The 20,814-nt window shown below is 41.2% G+C and overlaps 1 protein-coding gene across 1 annotated transcript in view; it reads right to left on the bottom strand.

The window, feature by feature from the left end:
- LOC124552643 (guanine nucleotide-binding protein subunit alpha-11-like) overlaps positions 1 to 20,545 on the bottom strand; it is a 150,489-nt gene extending 129,944 nt beyond the window's left edge. The window contains exon 1 of the mRNA XM_047126970.1: positions 20,409 to 20,545. Coding sequence (XP_046982926.1) covers positions 20,409 to 20,538 — 130 coding nt within the window. The 5' untranslated portion in view covers positions 20,539 to 20,545. The remainder of the gene's footprint in view (positions 1 to 20,408) is intronic.
- Positions 20,546 to 20,814: the final 269 nt, after the last annotated feature.

Here is a 20,814-nt window from a genome sequence, read left to right as displayed (position 1 = left end):
GCTTCTACATAGAAGAGACAAAGAAACTGGTACACGTGTCTAATATCGTGTAGCACTCCATCAGCACGCAGAAGTGCGGCAATATGACGTGCTATGGACTCGAATACTGCTGGAGAGAGGTGACACCATGAATCCGAACTGTCCATAAATCTGTAACAGTGCGAGGAGATGGAGATCTCTTCTGAATAGCACGTTGCAAGGCATCCCAGATATGCTCAATAATGTTCATGTCTGGGGAGTTTGGTGGCCAGCGTAAGTGTTTAAACTCAGAAGAGTGTTCTGGAGCTACTCTGTAGCAATTATGGACGTGTGGGCTGTCGCATTCTCCTGCTGGAATTGCCCAAATCCCTCGGAATGCACAATGGACATGAATGGATGCAGGTGATCGGACAGGATGCTTACGTACGTGTCACCTGTCAGATTCGTATCTAGACCGTATCATGGATCCCATATCACTCCAACTGCACACGTCCCACACCATTACAGAGCCTTCACCAGCTTGAACAGTCTCCTGCCGACATGCAGGGTCCATGGATTCATGAGGTCGTCTCTATGCCCGTACACATCTGTCCGCTAGATACAATTTGAAACGAGACCCATGGAACGAGCTAGCATGTTTCCAGTCATCAATAGTCCAATGTCGGCGTTGACGGGTCCAAGCGAGGCGTAAAGCTTGGTGTCACGCAGTTATCAAGGGGCTTTGGCTCCGATCAGAGGTGTACAAATTCCCTTTGCAGCCTGCTTGCCCCTAGCACCTCTGCAACCATTCATGCAGGTCAGCCTGCCGCGATGTAAACACAAGAGTGCGCGTGTACTGAGGCATAGTGGGCAATGCGGGCGATACGGGCTCCCGCAAGCCCGGGCTACCTGGATTCCCGCAAGCCTGCCAAGCTTCACGGGACCCGCTCAGCTTGCTGCGCCTAACAACAGGTTGCGCTGTCAAGCTACCGCGACTAGAGTAGCCAGGTAGTCAGCCCGCAGTTCATTTATCGCAACGGTGGAGGCAGCACAATGAATAGGTCGAACTTTAGTGAGATTGAAAAAAAATTGACATCTGGCGAATACATGCTGGTAACGAATCAGAGCACAAGTGCCGCATGGGAAACGTTTTCGTGTGTTTATGAGGCCGCTTCAAATAAATCGGTAGGTGTGTCTCAATGCAAACTATGTAAAAAGCTCTTAAGTACTTATTCGGGAACCTCGAGTATGTTACGACATGTGTGCAAATTTGACAAGCAGTTCCCTCACTCCGTAAATATCTTGAAAGAGAACAAAGATTTAGTGGCCGAAAAGTGCGTCGAAATGTGTGCTAAGGACCTGAGACCATTTAGCAGTATAGAGGGGGAAGGATTTCTTAATTTAGGGCAGACACTGATCGACATAGGTAAAAAATATGGCTCAGTTGATATTAAAAATATTATGCCTTCCCGAGTGACAGTAGCTGGGAAAGTTCAAACCTTAGCTGATGAAGTGCGCAGCAAAATGCTCCCAGATATAGTGCATGCGATTCGTTCTGGTATACGTGCCAGTACAATTTATCTATGGACAGACAATTACAAAGGGGTGCATTACATGTCCGTGACAATGCATTACATAAATTCAGACTGGCGTTTGAATAAATATGTACTAATGTGCTCTGCGTTTCCTGACTGCCCAAAAACTGGCTCGAATATTCGAGACGAGTTGGAAGATGGCTTAGAAACTATGGGTGTTTCTCGTGAAGACATTGCCAAAATTACGTTTGTCACAGACCAGGGCAGTAACGTTGTCAAAGCTCTCGAAGTATATCAGCGTCTTCCATGCATGGCTCATAGTGTAAACACAGTCTTGAAACATGTTCTGAGCGAACAGTTTTTGAAAGAAAATGTTCCAAATATATTAGCCATTCTTAATACAGTGCGGGCTACGGTTTCGTACTTCAAGAGAAGAGGTCTCTGTGTGAGACTGAACTCATCTTTAAAGCAGTGGGTTTCAACTCGTTGGAATATTTATTTTGACATGCTTGTATCAATCCATTCTCAGATTGATTCAGTGAAGGCTGTTTTACATAATGAAGGTGCCTCTGATAAGATGCTGGGTTATGACCACCATATAACTGGCCAGCTTATAGAATTTCTTAAGCCGTTTAAAGAAGCCACAGTTGATCTAGAGAGTGACAAGGATCCAACCCTACATTTAGTTCTACCGTGGTTTTATGCCTTAAAAACTCACTGTACCGTACGGGATAACGATGAAGAGGTTTGTAATTTTATTCCATCTGAATATTATAGAACCACTTGTGAAATATGTATGTTGAGAAAATGTATTTTCAGGACATGAAACCTTTGAAACAAGCCGCTGACGCCTTCCTAGAACAGAAAATGTGCGTTAGTATGTTGCATAAAATTGCAACGTTTATGGTGGCTAACTACCGCACATTAAGAAAGTTAACCGAGGATGAAAAAATTGAAGTTAACCAAGCAGCACGACAGATGTGTGCTGAAGGTAAGCTCCTAAGATAATGCATATATTCTTCATCTACATGTACATGGTTACTCTGCAAGACACACGCAAGTGCTTAGTTGAGGGTTCATCGAACCACTTTCAACTTATTTGTCTCCTTTTATCGAATTTCGCGCGGGATAGAACACCTACAGCTCTCCGTCTGAGCGCTGCTTTTTTGTATTTTATTCTGATGATCATTTCTTCCAATGCATATGGGACTCAACAATATCTCATCGAATTCGGAGGTGTAAGTTGGTGATCGAAATTTCATATATAGATCGCGCCACGTCAAAAAACGCCATTGTTGAAATGATTACCACCCCAACTCTTGTGTAATTTCCGCGACACTCTTTCCCCTGTTTTACGATAATACCAAACCAGCTGCCCTTATTTAGACTCTTTCGACCTCTTCCGTCAATAGTAAGGCTCTCCAACTTCGTAGCAATGCTCCAAAAGAGTGTTTTGTCATTAAAACGCCTACAGCATTTTCTGTGTGTCCATTCCTATTTAAGTAGGTCGTAATTGTAATCAGAGGTATTAAGTAGAATCTACAGCCTTTAGATTTGACTGGTTGATCTTGTAAACGAAGTTTAACGGACTTAGTTTAGTACACACAGGGGTAACCTCGCTCTTGTCATTATTTATTGCCAAGTGCTAATTTTCACACCAAAAATATATACCTTATTTAAATTGTCCTGCAGTTAGTTTTGATCTTCTGGTGACTTTACAGGACGATAAATGATAGCATCATCTAAAACCTATTATAATTTCAACTATGTGTAGTACGATCTTCACATTATTCTTCAAATATTAATTGGAACCTGTACAGTTTCAGTACAAGTGCCCAATCACAGCAACCAAGAAACAAATCCAGGGCCGTACAAAATGGCGAAATTTGAGGACTGGGCAGAAGAGCCTCCTCTCCTACATGAAGTCAGCAGATACTTGCAAGAACACTGTGTGAACGAGGGAGATATTCTACAGTGGTGGAAAAATAACTCCCAACGACTTCCTCGACTTGTGTGTGTGGCAAGAAAAATATTAAATATACCAGCCACTAGTGCGTCTAGTGAGAGAATTTTTAGTTGCGCCGGAAACCTAATTAGCGAAAAACGATCACGTCTTAATGCAGACAGACTTAACGATCTCGTCATAATTAATTCAAACACTAATCAGCAGACACATTGAAAATACAGTAGAACATTAAACGGGAAACTATGAGTTTGAGCGCAAATTTACTAATTAAGAGTGCAGATTTCTTTCTTGTGCTTTCTGGGCGTCAATTTCTGAGATAGAAATTTTGTAATGCATACAGTTCATTTTTATTTTAGACTAAACTTTTTGATTTCAATCCTTCCAAGTGACATTAATTATTGTTTGTAAACCATTTTCTGTTACTTGGGTTTGCAAAAGTAGCCAAATATTATTTAGGCCAAACCAGATACTCCTAAAAATACTTTCAGGGGAACTGAAGGAAAATTTGTAAAGATTTTATGTTGAAAAGTGTTCTGCAAAATAAAATATTCATTTGTGGAGTAAGGCAATACACGTTATGAGTTTAAATTACAATTTATTTTGTTGAGTTCCACACACATTGCAAAATGTAATTTTATTCTTGTATTTCTATATTAAGGGGAATCCCACATGCAGAGTCAAGATGCTGAAGACCTAGACACTACAAATACTCCTAAAATGAAGAGCGTCTTTTTCCATGAATGTATTGTAGTAGGAATATAATGGAAACTCTGAGCCACTCTCCACAGCGTCTATATCTGCGTCATGAGGATTCAGACTCGTCGTTTAGGTCTGTGTTATGAGGGTCTAGAGTCGTCGTTTAGATTTGCATCATGCAAGTAAACACTCGTCGTCTTAGTCTGCATCATGATGGTCCGAAATATGGTCCCTCATGATGCAGACCTAGACTACAAGTGTGGACTCTCATGACGCAAACATAGGAGCCGCGAAAAATGGCTCAGGGTCGCCATTGTATTCCCAGTTCTATAGTTTTTAGACGAACTGGATACGAAACAAGTCCTTCGATTTTGTTAAAATGCATTTTGGCAATTTAGAATGATTTTTTCAACTTCGAATGAATTCACAGAACCAGTAAAATACATCCTGGAAACGTAGTTAAATATTTATATAATTGGTGTCATACTTGGCTGAAACATACTAAAGTTAAAGAATCTAGACTTCCAAAATCTTAATTTGGTTCTCATTGCAGTACAGTGGTTAATAGGGGCGTAGATAATTTATTCTTCTGGGGAGGTGACCAATCTTCTTTTTGGGGGGTGGAGGTTCACTTCTTTAGTACAAATATCCATCCGTTTCGGTGTTGAAAAGTGCAGCACAGACTGCATTGCGTTGCCTGGGCATTTATTTATTCCATACTCTCGTAGTCCATCTTCCCTCCCGTATTTTCTCTCTATCCATTTAGTCCTCTCCCACTATCTCTTTGATCACCTCCCCCCCCCCCCCCCCCACTCCCCATCCCTTGGCCGGCCGAAGTCGCCAAGCAGTTCTAGGCGCTACAGTCTGGAACCGCGCGACCGCTACGGTTGCAGGTTCGAATCCTGCCTCCGGCATGGATGTGTGTGATGTCCTTAGGTTAGTTAGGTTTAAGTAGTTCTAATTTCTAGGGGACTGATGACCTCAGAAGTTAAGTCCCATATTGCTCAGGGCCATTTGAACCATTTTTGAACCCATCCCTTGGCCCATCTCCCCCCCCCCCCCACCCTCTATCCTTCTCCTCGTCCTCTCTCTGTTGGATTCCGCCACCTCAGTTCATCTCCTCTTCATCTATCTATGAAAACTTATATATATCTGTCAACTTTTGTGGTGACCAGTGAATCAGTGTCAAAATTTATTGCTAGGTAGCATTTATTGTAATACTTTTTGATACGCAGCATTGATAGTTTTGTTTTCTGGTGCGTAAACAAATGAAGTTAAAGGTGTCCCGACAGGGCAATACGCGACATACAAATAGCCATGTGAAAAACATGATTTTCAAGATTGATGCCACAAACATATAACAACTGCCCCTGCGATTTATCTATCGACATGGCAAATGTAAGCTGCACTGGAAATTATAACCGTTTAAAGTCGAATGGCATGTCGGTCGGAATCTTAGTGATATTGGAATCAAACTGTCCTAACCTTTGTACTTTCCTTTTAAAATTGTGGCTTCGATTACGTTGTTCTTTAACTTCTTCCCCGCAAGCCGGGTGCCATTACAAAGACGTGGCTGGTTTACCTTTCGCAACATGATTGCCGATCCGACTTAATTACAGATTGGGAGGCGGTAATCCGGGGAAATCCAGCGAATTTAAAAATTCCGTAGGATAGTTGACTACATCATCTTGGTTAGTAACGGAATAAACCGACTTGTATGTCAACAATTCGCCCGGTGTCATATTTTGAATCTGAAAATTCATTTCGTTAACATCAAGGTTTTTTGCAGCCAATATAACACGTTCACTCAACCAAAAATGGTTTGCAACTGTTAAACGACATTTGCTATGCGCGAATTGTCCAACACGATGACTGTGAATGTGTCAGACAGCTCTCAAATTTCAAAAAGATCATAGACATTTCGTTTAAAAGAAATATATATATATATATATATATATATATATATATATATATATATATACATAAACATATATATATATATATATATATATATATATGCACATGTAAATAGTCAAAAACCTTCTCCATGGAAACATGCGTACATAGTAAACTTTCATGGTAACCCGCAAACGATGTCAAAATCTTTTGTAAGGTACTCTCTTCAATGTACTGTCCGAAATATTATGTAGACTGTGATGTTCCTCTTGATGGTCAAGTGTGCAAAATTTCTTCAAGATCGGAATAAAATTGTAGGTGGGTGTAGAAGTGTGTGCGTAAAGTACCCTCCGCCATGCACCATTCAGAATTTTAAGCAGGCAGCGCCCTTCATCCTGCTTTGAATATCAAGTGTGCCAAATTTCATCAAGATCGGAATAAATACGTTCAATTTGTCGAGTTCCGTTATGTAAAGGAACCTCTGCCATGCACCATATGAAATTTTATGTAGACTGTGACCTTCCTCTTGGTTTCAAGGTATAGTGTGCAAAATTTCATCAAGATTGTATGCAATACAAACACACGGACACAATGAAAACACACTTTCAGTTTTTCTGAAATTTTCCAAATTTTCGGTCGATTTTCGAAATATTTTATTTCATAAAAACCTTGTCCTGAGAATTACGAACACAGCAAAAAAAAAATTGCCGAATTGGTCCAGCCGTTCTCGAGTTTTACGCTTATCAACGCATTTGGCAATTCATTTTTATTTATATAGATAAGAAGCCGGAAATATACGCGTAAAGGAAGAATATACAAATAAAACCAATATTTTTTTTACCTGAAATTAATACATATGTATATATAATGTTGGGGTTTGTCTTTTGGTGCTCAGGTAAAATAAAAACTTTTGATTAACGTTCATAATACGACAATGACGCGCGCAGACTAAACGGCTGCGTAGCGCAGCTCAGCAGTAAAATGGGCAGGCAAGCAAGTTTCCCGCAGCCTGCCCGGGTTGGGTTCTGCTTGGCTTGGCTGGGAGTGAAGCAGCCTGCCCGTTCTGTTGACAACGAGCGGCGGCCTGCCCGTGTGGCCACCGGGCAAGCATGGGCGGGTTAAAAGCGGGACATGTACACCTCTAGCTCCGATAGCCCATACCGATGATGTTTTGTTGAATGGTTCGCACGCTGACACTTGTTGCTGGTCCACTACTGAAATCTGCTGCAGTTTCGGGAAGGGTTGCATTTCTGTCACGTTGAACGATTCTCTTCAGTCGTCTTTGTTCCCGTTCTTGCAGGATCTTTTTCCGGCCGCAGCGATGTCGAAGATTTGGTGTTTCACCGGACTTCTGATACTCACTCTACACTCGTGATACGGTCGTACGGAAAAATCCCCACTTCATCGCTATCTCGGGAATGTGTCCCACCGGTCGTGCGCCAACTGTAACACCACGCTCAAACTCACTCACATCTTGATAACCTGCCGTTGTATCAGCAGTAACCGACCTAACAACTGTGCCAGACACTTTTTGTCCTATGTAGGTGTTGCCGCCCGCAGCGCGGTATTCTGCCTGTCTACATATCTCTGTATTTGAATACACATGCCTATACCAGTTTCTTTGGCGCATCAGTGAAAATCGCCCCGTTTCCACATTACGGCAACGACAGCCGATAGAGCTGTTTTCCCCGTCCCCCTGACACGCTTTACCTTACATTGCTAGTGCTGCTACCTTCCGTCTATGAGTAGTTATTTCACGTTGACGCCGAACATAGGTGGTGGTAACATTAATGTGACTGGACTGTGTATAAAAAAATACAAGATCCGATTTCTGTGTGTGAGTCAGCGCTCGCTCTTACATGTTTAAGGAAGTAACTAATGTGTTATTGCTGTTCAGTTTTGTATTCTGTTGAGCTTATTCGCTCTGTCTGACATTAGTAATGCCGAATTGTGCTGTGGTTGTGTGTGAAATTAGAAGGCTAGAGGTAGTAATTTTTATCTGTAGTAAGTTTCCGAAAGATCCTGAAACGTGTGCTAGTGGATTTAACTTTGTAGCCGGCCGAAGTAGCCGTGCGGTTAAAGGCGCTGCAGTCTGGAACCGCAAGACCGCTACGGTCGCAGGTTCGAATCCTGCCTCGGGCATGGATGTTTGTGATGTCCTCAGGTTAGTTAGGTTTAACTAGTTCTAAGTTCTAGGGGACTAATGACCTCAGCAGTTGAGTCCCATAGTGCTCAGAGCCATTTAACTTTGTAGATGAAGAGATATATTGATATTAAAAATGCTACCATACATTTTTTAACAAAAGGAAGATTATTTACGGGATCTCCTAGCCGAGTTAATCAAACTTCAACCAAATAAGATGTTAAAGGCAACTGCAGTTTCTAAAATTGCACCTTATTAGTGATGGACGAACCGAAAATTGAGGACTGCAAATTCCGCTTTTCCAAAGAATTTTTGTTGTTCTCGAGAACCGATGTCGATTCTCTGTTTTCAGTTCTCGCTTTGTAGTGTCATAAAATTGTTGACAGAAATGTTTATACTCTCACCGGTGGCGCTATCACAGATACGAGGCGTATGCCGAAACTAAGTTGCGATCGGTCGCGAAATGGCAGCCACTGTGAAAATCCGATGAAGTTTTGCACAGACGTGTTGGACAGTGCCTCTAGTACGCCCGTCGATCGCGTCACATCGCTCTTTGCAGTTCTGGCCGCGCAGTGAGCACATAAAGATACTTAGAACAATAGTGTCTCCCACCAAGTACGAGGGCCTGGTGAGAAATTTCGCCTGAAGCTATGCAGCCCACATCACATAACTGTCATGGGTTTTCTTCTTCAATACAATTCTCAGCCGCATTCTGTAGGGGCAATGAAGATGTTCCTGCATCGTTTTCAATACCCACAATACAGCTCGTAATTGGCTCCCTCTGAGTTTCATCTCTGCTCACATGAACCACTGGCTATGAAGACAACATTTTGGTACAGACAACGAGCTGTAGGCCAGCATAGAGAATTGGCGGAAAGTATAGGCGGCTGCCTTCTATGACAACGGTACTGGAAGGTCTATGTCGGCACGATGACTATGTATGTAGATAAGTGGCTGGAAGTTGTAACTAACTGTTGCAAATAAAACATTTTTGATTTTCGCAGTGGTTTCCATTTCGCAACCGAGCGGACCTTACTTTCCGAATATTCTATTCCTCTTAGTTGGCACTTAGTCGCGGTTAGTGCTGAGATCCTAAATTTAATACTTAAACTCAAGACTGTCTCGTAGCGTGATATACCTTGCTACGTCATTTTAATTATCGTATCAACTTTTTTATCTGCCCTAATTTTTTTCTTCTGATCATTCTTTTTTCATTTGGAATATTTATCGATGTGATTTTTTTACGTACTGTATTAATTTCGATTTAATTTTTTCCCTTCTATCATTTAATATTTTCGTCTTCTTGTTGCATTAACCTATACTACTGTATGAACCATGAACCATGGACCTTGCCGTTGGTGGGGAGGCTTGCGTGCCTCAGCGATACAGATGGCCGTACCGTAGGTGCAACCACAACGGTGGGGTATCTGTTGAGAGGCCAGACAAACGTGTGGTTCCTGAAGAGGGGCAGCAGCCTTTTCAGTAGTTGCAGGGGCAGCAGTCTGGATGATTGACTGATCTGGCCTTGTAACAATAACCAAAAAGGCCTTTGCTGTGCTGGTACTGCGAACGGCTGAAAGCAAGGGGAAACTACAGCCGTAATTTTTCCCGAGGGCATGCAGCTTTACTGTATGATTAAATCAAGATGGCGTCCTCTTGGGTTAAATATTCCGGAGGTAAAATAGTCCCCCATTCGGATCTCCGGGCGGGGACTACTCAAGAGGATGTCATTATCAGGAGAAAGAAAACTGGCGTTCTACGGATCAGAGCGTGGAATGTCAGATCCCTTAATCGGGCAGGTAGGTTAGAAAATTTAAAAAGGGAAATGGATAGGTTGAAGTTAGATATAGTGGGAATTAGTGAAGTTCGGTGGCAGGAGGAACAAGACTTCTGGTCAGGTGACTACAGGGTTATAAACACAAAATCAAATAGGGGTAATGCAGGAGTAGGTTTAATAATGAATAGGAAAATAGGAATGCGGGTAAGCTACGACAAACAGCATATTGACCGCATTATTGTGGCCAAGATAGATACGAAGCCCACACCTACTACAGTAGTACAAGTTTATATGCCAACTAGCTCTGCAGATGACGAACAAATTGAAGAAATGTATGATGAAATAAAAGAAATTATTCAGATTATGAAGGGAGACGAAAATTTAATAGTCATGGGTGACTGGAATTCGAGTGTAGGAAAAGGGAGAGAAGGAAACATAGTAGGTGAATATGGATTGGGGCTAAGAAATGAAAGAGGAAGCCGCCTGGTAGAATTTTGCACAGAGCACAACATAATCATAGCTAACACTTGGTTTAAGAATCAGAAAAATGGTTCAAATGGCTCTGAGCACTATGCGACTTAACTTCTGAGGTCATCAGTCGCCTACAACTTAGAACTAATTAAACCTAACTAACCTAAGGACATCACACACATCCATGCCCGAGGCAGGATTCGAACCTGCGACCGTAGCTGTCCCGCGGTTCCAGGCTGAGCGCCCAGAACCGCTAGACCACCGCGGCCGGCGTTTAAGAATCATGAAAGAAGGTTGTATACATGGAAGAACCCTGGAGATACTAAAAGGTATCACATAGATTATATAATGGTAAGACAGAGATTTAGGAACCAGGTTTTAAATTGTAACACATTTCCAGGGGCAGATGTGGACTTCGACCACAATCTATTGGTTATGAGCTGTAGATTAAAACTGAAGAAACTGCAAAAAGGTGGGAATTTAAGGAGATGGGACCTGGATAAACTGAAAGAACCAGAGGTTGTACAGAGTTTCAGGGAGAGCATAAGGGAACAATTGACAGGAATGGGGGAAAGAAATACAGTAGAAGAAGAATGGGTAGCTTTGAGGGATGAAGTAGCGAAGGCAGCAGAGGATCAAGTAGGTAAAAAGACGAGGGCTAGTAGAAATCCTTGGGTAACAGAAGAAATATTGAATTTAATTGATGAAAGGAGAAAATATAAAAATGCAGTAAATGAAGCAGGCAAAAAGGAATACAAACGTCTCAAAAATGAGACCGACAGGAAGTGCAAAATGGCTAAGCAGGGATGGCTAGAGGACAAATGTAAGGATGTAGAGGCCTATCTCATTAGGGGTAAGATAGATACTGCCTAGAGGAAAATTAAAGAGACCTTTGGAGATAAGAGAACGACTTGTATGAGTATCAAGAGCTCAGATGGAAGCCCAGTTCTAAGCAAAGAAGGGAAAGCAGAGAGGTGGAAGGAATATATAGAGGGTCTATATAAGGGCGATGTACTTGAGGACAATATTATGGAAATGGAAGAGGATGTAGATGAGGATGAAATGGGAGATATGATACTGCGTGAAGAGTTTGACAGAGCACTGAAAGACCTGAGTCGAAACAAGGCCCCCGGAGTAGACAACATTCCATTGGAACTACTGACGGCCTTGGGAGAGCCAGTCCTGACAAAACTCTACCATCTGGTGAGCAAGATGTATGAAACAGGCGAAATACCCTCAGACTTCAAGAAGAATATAATAATTCCAATCCCAAAGAAAGCAGGTGTTAACAGATGTTAAAATTACCGAACTATCAGTTTAAAAAGTCACAGCTGCAAAATACTAACACGAATTCTTTACAGACGAATGGAAAAACTAGTAGAAGCCAACGTCGGGGAATATCAGTTTGCATTCCGTAGAAACACTGGAACACGTGAGGCAATACTGACCTTACGACTTATCTTAGAAGAAAGATTAAGGAAAGGCAAACCTACATTTCTAGCATTTGTAGACTTAGAGAAAGCTTTTGACAATGTTGACTGGAATATTCTCTTTCAAATTCTAAAGGTGGCAGGGGTAAAATACAGAGAGCGAAAGGCTATTTACAATTTGTACAGAAACCAAATGGCAGTTATAAGAGTCGAGGGGTATGAAAGGGAAGCAGCGGTTGGGAAGGGAGTGAGACAGGGCTGTAGCCTCTCCCCGATGTTGTTCAATCTGTATATTGAGCAAGCAGTAAAGGAAACAAAAGAAAAATTCGGAGTAGGTATTAAAATTCATGGAGAGGAAATAAAAACTTTGAGGTTCGCCGATGACATTGTAATTCTGTCAGAGACAGCAAAGGACTTGGAAAAGCAGTTGAATGGAATGGACAGTGTCTTGAAAGGAGGATATAAGATGAACATCAACAAAAGCAACACAAGGATAATGGAATGTAGTCTAATTAAGTTGGGTGATGCTGAGGGAATTAGATTAGGAAATGAGACACTTAAAGTAGTAAAGGAGTTTTGCTATTTGGGGAGCAAAATAACTGATGATGGCCGAAGTAGAGAGGATATAAAATGTAGACTAGCAATGGCAAGGAAAGCGTTTCTGAAGAAGAGAAATTTGTTAACATCGAGTATAGATTTAAGTGTCAGGAAGTCATTTCTGAAAGTATTTGTATGGAGTGTAGCCATGTATGGAAGTGAAACATGGACGATAAATAGTTTGGACAAGAAGAGAATAGAAGCTTTCGAAATGTGGTGCTACAGAAGAATGCTGAAGATTAGATGGGTAGATCACATAACTAATGAGGACGTATTGAATAGGATTGGGGAGAAGAGAAGTTTGTGGCACAACTTGACAAGAAGAAGGGACCGGTGGGTAGGACATGTTCTGAGGCATCAAGGGATCACCAATTTAGTATTGGAGGGCAGCGTGGAGGGTAAAAATCGTAGAGGGAGACAAAGAGATGAATACACTTAAGCAGATTCAGAAGGATGTAGGTTGCAGTAGGTACTGGGAGATGAAAAAGCTTGCACAGGATAGAGTAGCATGGAGAGCTGCATCAAACCAGTCTCAGGACTGAAGACCACAACAACAACAACAACTGTATGAAGACAGATCGTTGTTTAAAGTTGTTACCAAAAATCTCGAAAAGTTCTTGACCGATGTTCTTCAAATACTTACACGGGAGTGATAAACATTGGGACATACGTGAGCCATATAATTTTAGTACGTATGGTATATAAATGTTTATATCACACGTAAATGTTGTTAGCTACAGTCTCGAAATCTTCATGACAAATTTCCTTCTAATTTTAACACGATACTCCAATATCATTCAGATGGATATACGCTATGTATTGTTTCAACAACAATGTGCACGTTTCTGTTGAAAATGAATGCGAGAAAGAAAGTGCTGACCTGTGAAGTGTCGTTATCTTTCGCAAGCAGTTTTGACTACGATAGCAGGGCATTTAAACCTTGAGTCAAATTTTCTCCTTATATGTACATATTATGAACTGTTAATTTGTTAAATTATTAATGTTGCCATAACTTTATCTTTTATTGCTTCATAGAAATGACAGACCAATAATAAGCACCATGTAAAATTTGTGCCGTTGTTTTTCTTTAATTATTTCGAATGGAATATCCGTTTTTATTGAAATATGTATTTACTTTTGAATGGAAATTTGAAAATAATTGATTTTGCACTGACAAAACCAAAAATATTCTTTCAAAAAATTCATATGATGAATTTAGACAGTAAGCAAAATATAACATTTACCAAGAAAATTTACAGAACAATAGTTACAATTTCAATAATGAATTAATCTATTGGTCGTTATTTATTGTCCGATCTGTTCACTAATGTCGTTCTGCGATGTATTGATATGTAAGCTGTCTCCTTTGATCAGAAACAATATCATTCAAAGACGATACCCAATATTTCTTTTAAAAAATAGAGTTTATTTAAAAACCAAAAGTTATAGCGCTACTGACTTATATATGGATTTATACCCAGTTACCAGTGAAAAACTGGCGAGAAGTGAGTAGGACTCGTGCATTGAACGGTTCTGTGCAAACATAATTCCGTATGTACACAGTTCGTCCATCCCAGGAATCGAGAATCTCGATGATTTTTGCCTGTTATCGACATTGATACTGGCAAGATATCCGTTCCAGGGAATCCTAGATGCCGGCCGCTGTGACCGAGCGTTTCTAGGCGCTTCAGTCCGGAACCGCGCAGCTGCTACGGTCGCAGGTTCGAATCCTGCCTCGGGCATGGATGTGTGTGATGTCCTTAGGTTGGTTAGGTTTAAATAGTTCTAGGGAACTGATGACCTCAGATATTAAGTCCCATAGTGCTTAGAACCATTTGAACCCTAGACTTTCAGGAATGTTTTAATTTAAAGTCTGAAGTCAGATAACAAATGACAAAAGAATGTTTTTCATCTACATCTACATTTATACTCCGCAAGCCACCCAACGGTGTGTGGCGGAGGGCACTTTATGTGTCACTGTCATTACCTCCCTTTCCGGTTCCAGTCGCGTACGGTTCGCGGGAAGAACGACTGCCGGAAAGCCTCCGTGCGCGCTCGAATCTCTCTAATTTTACATTCGTGATCTCCTCGGGAGGTATAAGTAGGGGGAAGCAATATTTTCGATACCTCATCCAGAAACGCACCCTCTCGAAACCTGGACAGCAAGCTACACCGCGATGCAGAGCGCCTCTCTTGCAGAGTCTGCCACTCGAGTTTGCTAAACATCTCCGTAACGCTATCAGGCTTACCAAATAACCCTGTGACGAAACGCGCCGCTCTTCTTTGGATCTTCTCTATCTCCTCCGTCAACCCGACCTGGTACGGATCCTACACTGATGAGCAATACTCAAGTATAGGTCGAACGAGTGTTTTGTAAACCACCTCTTTTGTTGATGGCCTACATTTTCTAAGGACTCTCCCAATGAATCTCAACCTGGTACCTGCCTTACCAACAATTAATTTTATATGATCATTCCACTTCAAATCGTTCCGCACGCATACTCCCAGATATTTTACAGAAGTAACTGCTAACATTGTTCCGCCATCATGTAATCATACAATAAAGGATCTTTCTTTCTATGTATTCTCAATACATTACATTTGTCTATGTTAAGGGTCAGTTGCCACTCCCTGCACCAAGTGCTTATCCGCTGCAGATCTTCCTGCATTTCACTACAATTTTCTAATGATGCAACTTCTCTGTATACTACAGCATTATCCACGAAAAGCCGCATGTAACTTCCGACTATCTACTAGGTCATTTTTATATATATATATATATATATATATATATATATATATATATATATATATATAAATTGTGAAAAGCAATGGTCCCATAACACTCCCCTGTGGCATGCCAGAGGTTACTTTAACGTCTGTAGACGTCTCTCCATTGAGAACAACATGCTGTGTTCTGTTTGCTAAAAACTCTTCAATCCAGCCACACAGCTGGTCTGATATTCCGTAGGCTCTTATTTTGTTTATCGAGTGACAGTGCGGAACTGTATCGAACGCCTTCCGGAAGTCAAGGAAAATAGCATCTACCTGTGAGCCTGTATCTAATATTTTCTGGGTCTCATGAACAAATAAAGCGAGTTGGGTCTCACACGATCGCTGTTTCAGGAATCCATGTAGAGTAGATTCTGGGTTTCCAGAAATGACATGATACGCGAGCAAAAAACATCCGTGGGATACAATTACAAATGAATCACTTTCGGATTTTTTCCTTTACTTGTACTGTAGAACCTTCCTTCTTGCCAAATTTCATGATTCGGCGTCAAGGGGAAGTACACTATGATTTTAATGAATTAATTTGTATCAAAATATGTGACATAAATGACAGTACCTTTTGATTCCATCGACTTAGAAGCTTTACTTTTTTACATCGCCAAGGTTCCACAGACCTTAAGAAGGAGTCTTAAGATATGGATAGACAGGGATATAGTCTGATAAAAAATGACAAAACAATTTTTTTTCGTATGATTTACTTACAAATTAACCATTTTCGGATTTTTACTTCGGTTTTACTGTGAAGCCTTGCTTCCTGCCAAATATCATGATTCTACGTCAACGGGAAATGACTGCGGCAATCAAAACATGTGACATAAAAGGCCGAGTCTTTTGACTGCATTGGCTTAGAATCTAATGCTTACTATACCCGCCGAAGGATCTTTGACCTTAGTATGTGACACAACATGATACGTCAACCCGCTCCTGAAAAAAAGGGATTTGAAAAGTCGGACAGATAGACAGATGGACAACAAAGTGATCCGTATTTAAAATAAAAATATTTGTTATAATAGAGACCAAACAAATACCGAAACATACCGATTATTCAGAACTAAAATACCGGAGTCTTATTCCATTCCATGGTGGGACTGAACGGTACAGCAACCGGTTTCCATAATTCTATTAAGAGACGGTCTCGGTTTCTAAGTTATTTTTAATACAGTTAACGCTTGTCTCCTGGTTTAGGGTTCTTGAAATTTTCTGAAAGAAAAGGAAAACCAACGACGTAATTATATAAAATTACATGTTACGGAATATTATTGTAATCTGCGATAAATTTTTTTTAACTATTTTAAAAAATTTAAAAAAGCAAATTAGCCCTCACGAAAGACTATCAGAGCATTGCATATCACCGGCTGGTAGGAATGTTAGTGAAAACGATGGTGATCAACCATGTAAAGGAAGAAGCTTAGAACAAGACACACTGGGACAAAACCAAGTGTATAAACTTGGAAGGCTAATAACGGGGATAAATGTATGAGTTGTCTTCCTTTTGATGGTTCTTCATCGTCGTTTTCACAAACCGCCCTATCAGCGGCTGTTATGTAAAACTTTGACAAACCTTTCGTAGTGTTAATTCGCTTTTTTAAAGTTTTTTAAAATAATTTTTAAATGTTTAGGGCAGCTAAGAACCATGCCCCTTATCTGGCAACTTTGTATAATTACATCTAGGCGCTCCAGTCCCGAGCTGCGCTGCTGCTACGGTCGCAGGTTCGAATCCTGCCTCGGGCATGGGAGTGTGTGATGTCCTAAGGTTAGTTAGGTTTGAGTAGTTCTAAGTTCTAGGGGACTAATGACCACAGCAGTTGAGTCCCATGTGCTCAGAGCCATTTTTTGAAATTACATCTTTCTTTCTCTCTTAGATAACACGAGGAAGCATTAACGAGACGAAACGTGTGAATTGTATTAAAAATAACTTTGCAACCGACACTCTTTTTGTACAATACCGGTATCGGTTTTCACCGGGAGGTTTCTCCCATTCTTTCAAGGAGAGGTCCCCAGCAGTGCGATCAACGTTTTGAAACTACCTATAGAGTGATGCAGATTAAGATCCCAGGTTATAACACACTGCAGCCATTCACCCTTGTGGCTTGCGAGTAATTGACGAAAACAATATGTATCGCAATTTTGTGTGACACTTGATAACGTTAAAAAATTGCGTTATGCAGTATGGATATCTGGTGTAATGGATAGGAAATCAGCTTGGCATGTAGGATGTGGTGGATATGAATCGCGTCAAGTGTAGTGATTTTTTTAATTTTTAAATCTGCACATAAATGACTCTGATCATCATTTTTATTCAATTAATTGATTTAAATATAATTTTTAATTCAGTTCCTTTGTCGCATAATTTTAATCACAGCGTCAAGTTCTTCATTTGCTCTCATTTTTCTTCCTATCGTCCTTTCTCTACTTGAAATCTATGTTCATGTGTTTTAATTAATTTCATGTAATAATTCCTATTTAATTTCTTTTGTTTTCCACCATGTTTTATCGTGCACAGTATTGCGTTCATTACCTATATCTATTCCTCATTTTGTTTGAATTTCGCTTTACTTATAAACCCGACTTTCATTTAAATTTATATGACGACTACCATGCAAGGAAAAAGCACATCTGGTAACAAAAATACGTTTTCACACCATTGGACAGATATAAATACATAATTTCGTCTTTCGTTTTGTAACTGATAGATAGGAATTTTCAAATAATTGAATATTACAGTATATGATGCTGAGGGAATTAGATTATGAAATGAGACACTTGAAGTAGTAAAGGAGTTTTGCTATTTGGGGAGCAAAATAACTGATGATGGTCGAAGTAGAGAGGATATAAAATGTAGACTGGCAACGGCAAGGAAAGCGTTTCTGAAGAAGAGAAATTTGTTAGCATCGAGTATAGATTTAAGTGTCAGGAAGTCGTTTCTGAGAGTATTTGTATGGAGTGTAGCCACGTATGGAAGTGAAACGTGGACGATAAATAGTTTGGACAAGAAGAGAATAGAAGCTTTCGAAATGTGGTGCTACAGAAGAATGCTGAAGATTAGATGGGTAGATCACATAACTAATGAGGAGGTATTGAATAGAATTGGGGAGAAGAGGAGTTTGTGGCACAACTTGACAAGAAGAAGGGACCGGTTGGTAGGACACGTTCTGAGGCATCAATATATTACAAATTTAGCATTGGAGGGCAGTGTGGAGGGTAAAAATTGAAGAGTGAGACCAAGAGATGAATACACTAAGCAGATTCAGAAGAATGTAGGTTGCAGTAAGTACTGGGAGATGAAGAAGCTTGCACAGGATAGAGTAGCATGAAACCAGTCTCAGGACTGAAGACCACAACAACAACAATATATATATTTCATTTACAGTCACAAAAATTCAGATTTTGATATAAATGAAAAAGTTCGTACAGTGATTCAAATAACGTGACAAACGAATAGAAACAAAAAAATACTTTTTAAACCAATTAATTGAATGAAAATGATGATCCAAGTAACTTCTATAAAGATTTAAAAATAACAAAAAATGTGCACCTGACGAGATTCACACCCAGAACGTTTGCACGCGAAGGTCTTAAGCTATTATCATGTCTGTTATACCACGCAGCCAGACTGTACGATTTAACTTTTAACGCTGTTGAGTATCAAACAAAATGCTGAGTTTTTTTCCATACGTTGGCCCCCTATGGCGAATGGCTGCAGTGTGTGACACTTGAGATCTTCTACATCTACATACATATTCCGCAATCCTCCATACGGTGCGTGGCGGAGGGTACCTCATACCACAACTAGCATCTTCTCTCCCTGTTCTACTCCCAAACAGAACGAGGGAAAAATGACTGCCTATATGCTTCTGTACGAGCCCTAATCTCTCTTATCTTATCTTTGTGGTCTTTCCGCGAAATATGAGTTGGCGAAGTAAAATTGTACTGCAGTTAGCCTCAAATGCTGGTTGTCTAAATCTCCTCAGTAGCGATTCACGAAAAGAACGTCTCCTTTCCCGCAGAGATTTCCACCCGAGTTCCTGAAGCATTTCCGTAACACTCGTGTGATGATCAAACCTACCGGTAACAAATCTAGCAGCCCGTCTCTGAATTGCTTCTATGTCCTCCCTCAATCCGACCTGATAGGGATCCCAAAGGCTCGAGCAGTACTCAAGAATAGGTCGTATTAGTGTTTTATAAGCGGTCTCCTTTACAGATGAACCAAATCATCCAATCTTCCCAAAATTGTACCAATGATCCGATGACGACTATCCGCTTCGCCGCAACTGCCATTAGATGCGTGTCCCACTTCATATCGCTCTGCAATGTTACGTCCAAATATTTAATCGACGTGACTGAGTCAAGCGCTACACCGCTAATGGAGTATTCAAACATTACGGGATTCTTTTTTCTATTCATCTGCATTAATTTACATTTATCTATGTTTAGAGTTAGCTGCCAATCTTTACACCAATCACAAATCCTGTCCAAGTCATCTTGTATCCTCCTACAGTCACTCAACGACGACACCTTCCCGTACACCACAGCATCATCAGCAAACAGCCGCACATTGCTATCCACCCTATCCAAAAGATCGTTTATGTAGATAGAAAATAACAGCGGACCTACCACACTTCCCTGGGGCGCTCCAGATGATACCATCACCTCCGATGAACACTCACCATCGAGGACAACGTACTGGGTTCTATTACTAAAGAAGTCTTCGAGCCACTCACATATTTGGGAACCAATCCCATATGCTCGTACCTTAGTTAGGAGTCTGCAGTGGGGCACCGAGTCAAACGCTTTCCGGAAGTCAAGGAATATGGCATCCGTCTGATACCCTTCATCCACGGTTTGCAAGATATCATGTGAAAAAATGGCGAGTTGCGTTTTGCAGAGGCGATGCTTTCCAAAGCCGCACTGATGCATGGACAGCAACTTCTCTGTCTAAAGGAAATTCATCATATTCGAACTGAGATAACTTAGATAACCGTATAGATAGTTTTAAAAGTCGATCGCTCCTCTAGGGACCTCTCCTCTTTAGTTCGCAGTACGCCAGGCTACTGCCACGTGAGACGGGGTGTACCGCGGCAACTTCCCGTTGGACCCGAGCCATTTGCCACTGTGGATGAAAGCAGAGCAACGGCTGCGGCCGTACCTAGCAGGATGGTCTTGACGTCCTGCGACTTGAGCCTCTGGTAGTCTCGGCGGTTCTTCTCGAGCAGGCGCTCCAAGTCCCTGCGCTCCAGGTAGATCCGCAGCGGGCTGCAGCAGGCGGGATCTTCCATGGTGGCGCCTCCGGCGAGCACTGCTAGCCCGTCTCTTCCATCGTGGCGCCTCCTGTCCTGTCCTGGTCGAGCGACAAACCGCTTCCTGCAGCAGCCTACACTCCCCACTACATCCTCCACATAAACGTCCAGGTTCCTAAAGCGATTTTCGCTCCCGCGCTTACACGTCGAGCCAATACCGGAGCAGTGGTGTACAAGTACAAAACTTTTCGACGTCTTCAGGGTGATTCTCGAAGATAAGCTAATATTTTAATATGTTATTCTACAACTAAAGAA

Source organism: Schistocerca americana, chromosome 10, assembly GCF_021461395.2.
Source record: "Schistocerca americana isolate TAMUIC-IGC-003095 chromosome 10, iqSchAmer2.1, whole genome shotgun sequence".
Lineage (NCBI taxonomy): Eukaryota > Metazoa > Arthropoda > Insecta > Orthoptera > Acrididae > Schistocerca > Schistocerca americana.
This window is presented reverse-complemented; position numbering and strand designations above follow the sequence as displayed.